The following is a 10,516-nucleotide window of genomic DNA, read 5'->3' on the forward strand; positions in this document are numbered from 1 at the left end:
CCGATCAAACTACTAGGCTGGGCCTACTGAAGCTGAGAATATACTGCACAATAATAACTGTCTTTAGTATGAAACCAGATTAATCTTATTTTTAATGATCTGTATTAATGAGTGCAAACAAATTTCGTGTCATCACACTTTTTTTCTCTTTCACTGCACTCCTGCAGTCTACTTGCTGCTGCTGGCTCCTGAAACTTGGGATCTTTTTGCCTTCACAAGTGTATCAATATTGGGTGTCAAATCCTGAGTAGCAGCACATATAACAATATCATTCAAGTGTTTATTTGTTAACCTTGAGCGCTGCTTTGTTTTATTATTGTTCATTACGGAGAAAACCTGTTCACAAAGATAAGTAGTCCCAAACATGGATAGAACGTTTGCAGCCATGGCTGTTAATTTGGGGTAACCTGGCACGAGATATTGATAAAACGTATCCAATCCCACGGACCCAAATTTATCCTTCGTAGCGGAATCGCACTGCAAGTCAATAAGCTCGAGTTGAATGTCAGCTGGCATATCAGAAGGCTTTACTGTAAATGGCGAGCGAAAAAAGCCAAATTTGTTCTCAAGTTCACTGAATACCTGAAACCTCTGCTCAAACTCTCGCAGAAAATCTGTTATGTTGTATTTATATTTTTTCAAATCATTATCGGGACGGTCCGGTGCCTCCGGGCGAACAGCTGTGAGACAAGAGAAATGCGCAGAGTAACTTCTGTGAATAAATAATGCTCAGTCCATTTTTCCTTGAAAACTCTGCACTCCGTGTCCACTTTTCTTTTTTTTGACAGTGCCATTTTGGGAAGGGTGTGTTGACCGATAACTTGTGGTGAATTGTGAAGCAAGATTGACAGTTTGCACATGTATGCACAGTGACGAACGATTTCTCCACTTGCAAGTGTTCAAAAGGCATACTGTCTCCCGTGTGGTTCTTGCAAATAAGTTAGAGTGAGCACCACTCTAATAGTACATTGTTATAAAAAGTTGTTATAATAATAAAAGAGTCCCAAAATCATATTTACAGTATTTACCGTGTGGTTCTTGCAAATAAGTTAGAGTGAGCACCACTCTAACAGTACCTTGTTATAAAAAGTTGTTACAATAATAAGAGTCCTAAAATCATATTTACAGTATCTGTACTTTAGCTACATCTACATATACATCTACAAAATGCGCATAGCGCTGCTATGGTAACTAGAGGTCCCTGTTTAACCAAGGTTATCAACAGAACGTCACATTTACATATGTTACACCCCCCCCCACACACACACACATAATATTTATCTTTTCAATATTTATACAATATTTTCTATGTTATTTTTACTATAAACGTATTATTTACATGTTTTAAACTATTATTTAATGTTCTAATAATAACATATGCACTTAAATGGTTTCATATACATTTAGTGACACAAAAGAATTACAGACGAGAGAGTGACTCTACTTAGTGGATTTCACTTAACGCGGAGTGGTTTTGGAACAAATTATCAGCGATAAACGAGGGATTACTGTAATATTATAAGATTAAGCAAAAAAGAATACTATAAAAATAAACGAGAGGATAACAAAACTAATATTAAGGGGATATGGACTGTACTAAACTAGATCATTAGAGATGGTGTCACGTGCGGAATGGAGCAGGGCGACCAATTGCAGCTTGGAGCAGGGTTTATTGAGGGAAAAGGGTGGTGGATGAGAGGATGAGGGGAACAAACAAGCAGGAGAGGATGGTAGGACTAACCGGCAGGAACTAACAGGACGGGCTAACAGAGACAAAGACTTAACAGAGGTAGACTAACAGAGGCTTAACAGAATAGCACAGGGAACAGACCAACGGAACTCAATTCCAGGTTTTTCTGTATCATTCGCAAATAAGTCACACCCTTCTCCTCAAATCTAGTCACTTTGCTATGAAATAGGGTGGGCTGACCAGCCTACACCGAGTGTTTACAAGCAATGCTGAAACAAAAATGCAAGTTCACGGAGGAGTTGAATAAAATAATTCCTGTACTTCCGCCAGGGTCGTGATCCTTATGAAGCTGACTGCTTGACATGCAAGGCAGGCACTTGCGTGTCTGTGACAAATAAAGGTGCCAACGCACCCCGCAAGAGGAGGACTGAAGAAGAGCACTTTTTTTTCTTCAAATGCTGCACCGATGGCCGTATTTCTTTTGCCTTTTTTTACTTAGTGTACCACTATAAAACTCAAAAATGTCAGTGTACACGTGTTTTTGTTAGTGTAAATGTGTTTTTGTCATTGTATATATGTTGTTTTGTGTTATTCGGGCCAATAAATGCAATTACTATTTAAATGGGAGAAACAGCAACGTGTATATATTTTATTAGGTTAGACCAGGTATGGGCAAACTACGGCCCGCGGGCCACATCCGGCCCACGGGACCGTTTAATCCGGCCCGCCAACCCTAAATAAATTGTATTATTAAACTTTTTTTTTTTTTTTCTCGGTCATTTTGCCTGCAATGACTGCGTTTCCCCAGTAGATGGAGAACCACTCGCCTGCGCATTTACTACCGGAAGCCGTGTCAGAAAGCTCGGTGCACACTCACAAGTGCGTGTACGTACTCAGTAGTACGGAAATGGCGCACTCGCGCTCTATTTGTCTCAGTGCCGAATTTAGAGGGTGGGCTGTGACGACAACTTTCTTGTAATTTGCGCGCCGAGCTTTCGGATACAGTTTTACGCTAAAGCCACCCACAAACCTTCCCCTGGAATCCTTCCATTAAAATGAGTCGCCCAAGGAAAAGCAAGGTGGACACTGAGTGCCGAGTATTTCAAAAGAGTGGCCAATTTGGCTTGACGTACGCGACGTGACGTTCAGCCACATAAACATCAACATCAACCCGTCACAGATCTAGGTAAACGGACCAACACCTCGGATCTCTCCTAAGAATTGCCACAACAAATTTTACTCCAGACTATGACACACTAGCAAAAAAAGGGAGACCACTGAAAATGAAAGGGAGGCTTTCAAGTTTGTTGTAAAAAAAATGCATTTTGAATATGATCTGTTCAAATAGCAGGGATTGAAACTAGCGACCATTCTCATTTTCAAACAATGCAGGATGCTCAAGGACATTGATGCACCACCTGTTTGTGACTAATCTTAACCTGTAAAGTTCTTAAGGCTTACTTTATGGAAGTGTTTCCCGTTTCCTCACCTCTGTTATTAGGTGTTTGTGAGTTAAAACTCTGCTCTGATTTTCAGATACCCCTCACCGTGTTGCCGTTTTGATTACTTTATTTGGATGTATGCTTTCACCGATTCTTCAAGATGATATATTTGGTCAGAATGTTTGCCGTTTGATGTGATCTCATAAGATAAACATCTTTCATTAATCTGACCTGCAGACACTGAAGTGATGGAGACTGTTATTCATAATAACAGTGTCATATTTTATGAGAATCACTGATAGCAGTTTTTTAGGGATTTTTTTTTTTTTTTAATGCTGTTAATAAATGCATTTGTTTTCAAAAAAACTTTTTTGGAATATCCACGCTTTACTACCTACTAAAGGCCAAAACCTCGTTTATATTACTTCACACAAACACTACATCCAACTGCTCCTGGTTCGGCCCCCCGGTCAAAATTTAGAACCCAATTCGGCCCGCAAGTCAAAAAGTTTGCCCACCCCTGGGTTAGACAAACTCATATACTATTTCATGTTCAAATATGTGCAAATCCTCTTATTATTGTATACAAACCTAACTGCTCAATCAGAACACGGATACAGCACCTAGAGCTTAGTAACCTTCAAATACACATAGGCGCAGACACAGCAGTAACTCTGCAATACACATAGATACCAAATGGTCAGGTGATGCTTTCCCGCCTTTCCCGGACAGTATAAAACCTTCTGACCTGGCAAATGTGGGTTGTTATTTCATCTGCTGCCGTGCCTCGTGTACTGGCCGTCATTAAACAACCCAAGATCTTGCCAATAAAGAACCAACTGTTACTCCACATCTTTGTTTTCCTTGCTCGACAATGGACATCTCAAACAACACGCAGCACTATATTTGGCATAACATATGACACAAATGACCCCCAAACCCCCCCCCCCCCCCCCCCCCCCCCAAATAAAAAGGTGTCCTCTTTTTCAGAAACCCAAATCTGGTCACCCCACTCCATTCCCAGCAGATTTTTTCTTTTTTCCCCTCCCTTTGACAAAGATCGTGGCAATGCTATTGAGGGTCAATCATTTGTGACTTTTGGCTATTCTCAGCCAGGCCCGGATTTGTTGGGTGAAAACTCATTTAGCTCTTTGCCGCCTCCCATCTCCATGCTAAGCCAGGCTAGCAGCGCGGCCGCCATATTGGTGGCACGTTCGGACGGATGTGAGCAGGAGACATGTAGCACTAACAGTGCAGTCACAACAAAAGTTAACACTAAGCCAATCACACGTGACACTCTGACACTGCAGTCATCCCAAAAGTTAACGCCAAGCCAATCAAGATATAACATGTAGTCAAAATACTATTTGTTGCTTTCATATCATTGCCACGAACAACTGGGTCGTCCGAGTGAGCAAGCTTTCCAGAAATCTGTCATTTCCACGCAAATTGTACTACAAAGAGATATTTTACGTTTTTTTTTCTTTCTTTTTTTTAGAAACGACAACCAAGGCGTGACGGATGAGTTGAAGTCTGGCGACATTCAAATTTTGTGAAACTGCAAATTTTGTGCGCGTGTCTTATCTGTCACAGCAACAATGTCAATATTTTCCCGGGCGGTCGCAGCAAGTGCTACTCGTCTTCCTCGGACGTGATGGCGATGGTCGCGTTGTCGTGGCAATGGGTGGCGAGCGCCTCCAGGAGCTTGTGGCATAAGCACTGGCAAAAGCCGTAGAGGACCAGCAGAAGCAGCGTGGACGGGACCAGGCTGACCAGAAGCACGCCCGGCCACATGTGAGCCATCATCAGCAGGTAGATGCCCACCGGAAGCGAGCTGAAATACACCTGGATGTGCGCACGCACACGCACGCACGCGCACACACACACACACGCACGCACGCACGCACGCACGCACGCACGCACGCACGCACGCACGCACGCACGCACACACACACGCACGCACGCACACACACACACACACACACACAACACACACACATGTAGGCCATAAGTACCGGTGCACAGAAAACACTTTAGTGTGCAATTAAGTCAAACTACAGACCAAATAAAACACAAAGTCAAAAATTGACTCAGGTTTTTGCACTCAGACCCGACTTATGAATCGCTTCATTGTTTTATTGTCACCGACTGCTGTCACCGTTCTTTTGCCTACAATAACACTAATAACTAATGATGACATTTGTGGAAATCTAAAGAAATTGCAAATTATTTGGTAATCGGTCCAAAAACTCAGATGGGTCAGGCTCAGATTTTCATGTGGCCGCACTGCCTTGACGGTACGCCGGGCGACTGACCAGACACAGTGACCCCAGCAGGCAGTGGGGCAAAGGGCCAGATGTCCAAGAGTCACATTTGTGGGCAGGAAGGTCGCAGGACAGCGAGTCCCGTTGCCGGTACAAAGTGACCGCCGTGGCGTTGAGCACGCTCAGGGAGTCTGAAGCTGGCGACGGCAGCTCCATGATGGTGATCACCAGGCAGTCCGAATGGCGGGGCGCCTGCTCTGTGCCTGTACACACCAGACGTAGTTTGGATTGCGTGGCATACATAGGTGATGGCTGATGACTCGTATGTATGTGAAGGCGGACGATGTCACCTGTGAGTGAGTCGGGGCAGAGCACGACTTCTCCTCCTCGCCGAGCTCGTTCACCACACGACAGTACTGCCAGGATGTGGCGGTCGTCCTCCATCAGCCACACCTCCGCGCAGGGCAAACAAGTGCCAAGGAGAACAGGGAGGAAAAGGAAAGACGGGATGAAAAGGAAGACACGGGAAGGAGGAGGAAAGGAAACGGAAAAAAGAAGGATGCTAGAAGAACAGGAAGAAGGAAGAAAAGGGAAGAGGAGGAGCGGGCGTCACCTCTTCTTGCCGGAGGCAAGTCTGGTGACGGCAGAAGGGACAAGTGAGGATGTACGGGGACGACTCGCCTGAATGACAACACCAAACATTTTCACGTGAGACTTAAACATCTGACTTTTTTTCACTTTGCTACTCATCTCGTTGTCTTTTAGCATGGCAATTGCTAGCCTGTTAGCATCCATTTGGCTGTCAGATGATGTTAGTACATGATCATCACTTGTCTTAAGTCGGCTCGATAGGAAAGCGAGCGTAGCAAGGGTTGACCGCCTTTGACGAATTCTCTTGGAAGTAGGACATGAATCCAGCGGCGGACGAGCGGGGTTGCTCTGCTGTCCAGGGCGCCATCACGAGCGCTGACTTCCATCTACAACTTTGATTTCCTTTCCTTCCTTTGCCACCATTTGCTCGGCTGGCCCCAACTTGTGTATTTGGAAATGAGAATCCGCCACGAAATCAGCCGGGGAGAGCAAAGGCTGTACTCTCTCTCCTTCGGATGCTGCCCCCGTGACTTCCGTCAACACCCCATCCCCACTCCCCGGTCCAAGATCATTGGTCGGTTTTGTTTGAGAGGCTGAAAAGGCACAATTCAATAATTTTCTCCAAACAATTCAACAAAGAGCAAAGTAGCTGTCGCTTGCTAAGCTGATGGGCGAGTGGCCGATAACTTGTGATGTGATGAGATCATGAACTCGACTCACCCACGTCCAGCATCCTCTTGAGACACTTGGCACACAGGCGGTGCAGACACGCCAGAACTTTGGGCTCGCGGCTGCCAGTGTCGAAGCGATTGTAGCAGATTTTACACTCTAGCTCGTCCGGCGGTGACTCGGTCAACCTCGCCATCGGCGGGCAGTTGGCCCGCACGCTAGCACTGACGGCTGATCTCGCCTGGTCCTGCCGCTCCCGGCTCAACTCTGTCTTTTTGGCGCGCCAAGTCATCCTGTGGGTTGTCTGAGGCAGAAGGGGGCAATGTTGCTTCCCGGCGATGGCATTCAAGGTCTAGTTCCATGGAAATCTGCAAGACATCGGTGGTAGTGGCGCATGAGCATCCTTGCGTGTGTGCATCACATTGGGCCACCTGGCCTCACATAACAACACACACACCGGCAGGCGCATTGAAGGGGGACAGCGCTCGCTGCTCTGGCAATAGCTCCAGCTTGAGCAGCACAAGAGCTCTTTGTTATGGTAACAGCTCCAGCTTGAGTGGCAGACGAGGCAATGGACAACAACAAATTTGGTGATGTGCCATTATCAATCTCTCTACCTGGTGTTCATGCTTACAGTACCTTGGAGGGGAGATACTTCAGCGATCGGGTCAACTACCAACTCATCGATTGGGATTTCTCATTTCATAATCCATTCATGGTTTGTTGAACTGGCGTTGGAACGCAATTTCCTGGTGAATGTTATGGCACAAACCACTCACAGAATCATCATCATTTCTGTCAATGTCAAATCATGTTCAGTCTTGAAAATGGGATGAAAATGAAACAAGTGTGTTTAAATTTGATTTGCTAGTCAATGAAAAAATAATCATTGTTATGAATGGAATATAAATAAAATAACGTGGCTGCACAGCGTTCAACGTGTTCCCTCACGTTCACGTCTACCAGACATGAGCTGTTACGTCATCAGCGACCGAACCGAGTGGTCCAACTAGCGCGATGTGTGGGTCGCTGATAGTGGAGCGGTTCATTCGCCTGTCTTGTGTGCAGGCACCATGAGTTCGGTTCATGTGGTTGTATGTGACATAAAGAGAAAAAAAAGTTTAAAAAAAAACAAACAAACAGCGTGATGTGTTGCGTGTTCATTGTTCAGGAGATATGTGAGCACACACTCCCCCCGAAAAAACCTTGATGCCCCTCTCAAAGTGCGTGTGTGCCGTCGTTCACTCAACGCTCCACAAGAAAAGATCACAGCGACGTTACCGTGCGGCGGGAACAACAGGCCGAGCATCTCGGGACAACGCGGCGAATTCGCGCGCTCACCTGAAGCCCGTGCACGGTCGACTTGTTGACAGCTGTCAACCAATCACTTCTGAATGCAAGTCCGTAATCAATCTCTCGCCGGTGTCGTCCGGTACGCCAGCGCTGAGGCGTGCGTTCGCTCGTGCCCGCGTTCGTTGCGGTAACTCACTGCGGCGGTGGCGGCAGCGCGCGCGGAATCCCGAGTTACCATGACAATTGGCCCACAGGGGGAGGGATTACGACACCGTCAAATCATCAATACGTGACCACACAAGAATGTTCGTCCTGCGGTGATGACGTTATCTTTGCGTTTGTTGTTTTATTATGATCATTTTGCAAAAAGAAAAATAATAAATGGATAAATAACGGCATTTATTATTTTTCTTTAACATCAAGGTAAGGATCACAAGTCAAATGCATTTACACAACATCCTGGAACTAAACAAAGGATCACAGGTTAAAGGTGTGTTGTCTTCCTTATTTTATAATAATCAGACGAGGCGTGATTACTCAGTTTGCGTGTTTACTTAACAGCACCGGCATACCAACAGTACAGAGCTACGTTCATCGCTTCCTCGGAACACTATTGCATGCTGGGTAATGTTTTTTTAGCGCTACCATACTCATAACATCACATCCTTCTCCCTATAAAGAAACAATCATCATCATCAGCATCACAGTCTCGAAAGACCATAGATTTCTTGTGTCTGGAGGTTAGGTGTTCTTTGCACAGCGCCTGCTGTGGCTGGTGAGTCCTATCCGTGAGAGACAGACACGGCCGCAGATGTTACAGGTGTGGGCCGGATCCGGTGAAGGTGAGGGCATGGTGGCTTGCTGCTTCCTCAACTTCCTTTTCGTTTCTCGATGTTGAGCCAGGGTGATTTCGTAGGTCTACAGCCCGTTTCAGAGAGCCTGTTGCTATTTGTGGCGATCCTGGGCGACGTCTTCCCAGGTGGCTGGGTTGATGTTGAAGGTGTCAAACGCACCTCTTTTATTAAGGTGGCACCGGCTTCCCGTTAACGGGTTTGGACCAGCCGGGGTAAGGGGATTCGTCCGTAATCTAACCACCCGAGTTAAATTGACTCTACCAGAATCAATCTAATTTCTTTACGACGCCAATCCCTCTCAAATCACCCGAAGCTCGAGCCGAGTAACTCAATTCGAGGCAAGACTTCGAAATGACCACGTCGTATTGATGGCTCCCCTTTTTTCTGTTTGAAGCTGTTATGTTACGGATATTTTTAGATGTCTTTGTTAAGACCTCAAGGATTCGTTAATTTACTAGAGCGCCCTCGCCCTAGCTGAGCTCAAGATAAGTACTTCGAACCAGATCTGACAATTCCTGATGTTAAGGATTAAAGCTGTCTTCACTTTAAAAAGAATTGAACGGCTTTAAAGAATGACTACGATAGGGGAATAAAAACATTTTAAAGTTGTAATTACTGCATATAAAACCATGCTCAACATAGTTACTACTAAATAATTGATAACCGAATTAAGGCTTAAGAAGAGATTTGTCACGCCCGTGCCACAGCACGCTCGGCCTGCACTTCGCTCGGCCACACCCCTTTCGTTACCGTAATGTCTGTCACCTGCTTCCTCTTGTTACCCTGTGTATTTAAGCCCTGCCCGTGTGTTTCTCCCTGTCGGTGTCGACTGTTGTGTCCATTCCTGTTCGTGCCCAGTGTTCCTGTTCTTGTCATCTGGTTTTCCCTCGGTCTTTCTGAAGGCTCACGGTCAGAATTTTAACCTTGTCCAAGGGGACTTCATGTCGGTCAGTCTGTCTGTTTTGCTGGCCGTGAGTCTCCCTCCCGTCTGTGTCGGTGGTTCCCCACCTGCCTCCCTTCCAACTCCTTTTCCCTGCAATAAGTCCTGGTTCAAGCTCCATTTGGTCGCCCTGGCTCAACTCATTCCTGACAGAAGACACCGACAGGGAGAAACACACGGGCAGGGCTTAAATACACAGGGTAACAAGAGGAAGCAGGTGACAGACATTACGGTAACGAAAGGGGTGTGGCCGAGCGAAGTGCAGGCCGAGCGTGCTGTGGCACGGGCGTGACAAGATTTAATGAATAAGCAAGCAAAAGAATTACAAGTCGAAAAAAAACAAAGAAAACAAGACTCACCCACTCAGAACAAAAGAGGAGACTAAAGGTCTAAAAACCTATTTGGTTGAACAAGTCGAGTGATCAGCTATCCTTTGTTCCAAAATCCGAATTATGTTTAAAAAATAGGAAAGGTTCCAGCCGTGAGGAGCGTAGCCTAAAAGTAAAATTGGCGACTTCCCCTTTCTGCCCGGAGCGGCTGTCTCCTCTGCCCTTCCTCGAAGCTTAAAATTTTACCAAGTCCAATTCGAAGACTCTGGAAATTCATCTTAGTAGATTTTGGTTCAATCTCAAAAAGATTGAAAAATCCATCTTCGTTCTTTTACTCCCGGCAGCGTCACGGCTGTTAGAGATTTGCTCACTCCAACTTATTTTGCAAGAACCACACGGGAGACAGGCAAGTTCTTTTAGACACCTGCAGGTGGAGAGTTCACT

The 10,516-nt window shown here is 45.7% G+C and overlaps 1 protein-coding gene across 1 annotated transcript; it reads right to left on the bottom strand.

The window, feature by feature from the left end:
• Positions 1-1,650: 1,650 nt before the first annotated feature.
• Positions 1,651-7,024, bottom strand: LOC125977316 (E3 ubiquitin-protein ligase RNF182). The gene is given in 6 exon segments (XM_049733682.2): positions 1,651-4,977; positions 5,448-5,659; positions 5,747-5,849; positions 6,010-6,077; positions 6,708-6,974; positions 6,977-7,024. Coding segments are annotated over 6 exon segments (888 nt in total). The 5' UTR covers positions 7,002-7,024; the 3' UTR covers positions 1,651-4,764.
• Between the last annotated feature and the right edge of the window lie 3,492 nt (positions 7,025-10,516).

This window comes from Syngnathus scovelli, chromosome 11 (genome assembly GCF_024217435.2).
Source record: "Syngnathus scovelli strain Florida chromosome 11, RoL_Ssco_1.2, whole genome shotgun sequence".
NCBI classification, from domain to species: domain Eukaryota; kingdom Metazoa; phylum Chordata; class Actinopteri; order Syngnathiformes; family Syngnathidae; genus Syngnathus; species Syngnathus scovelli.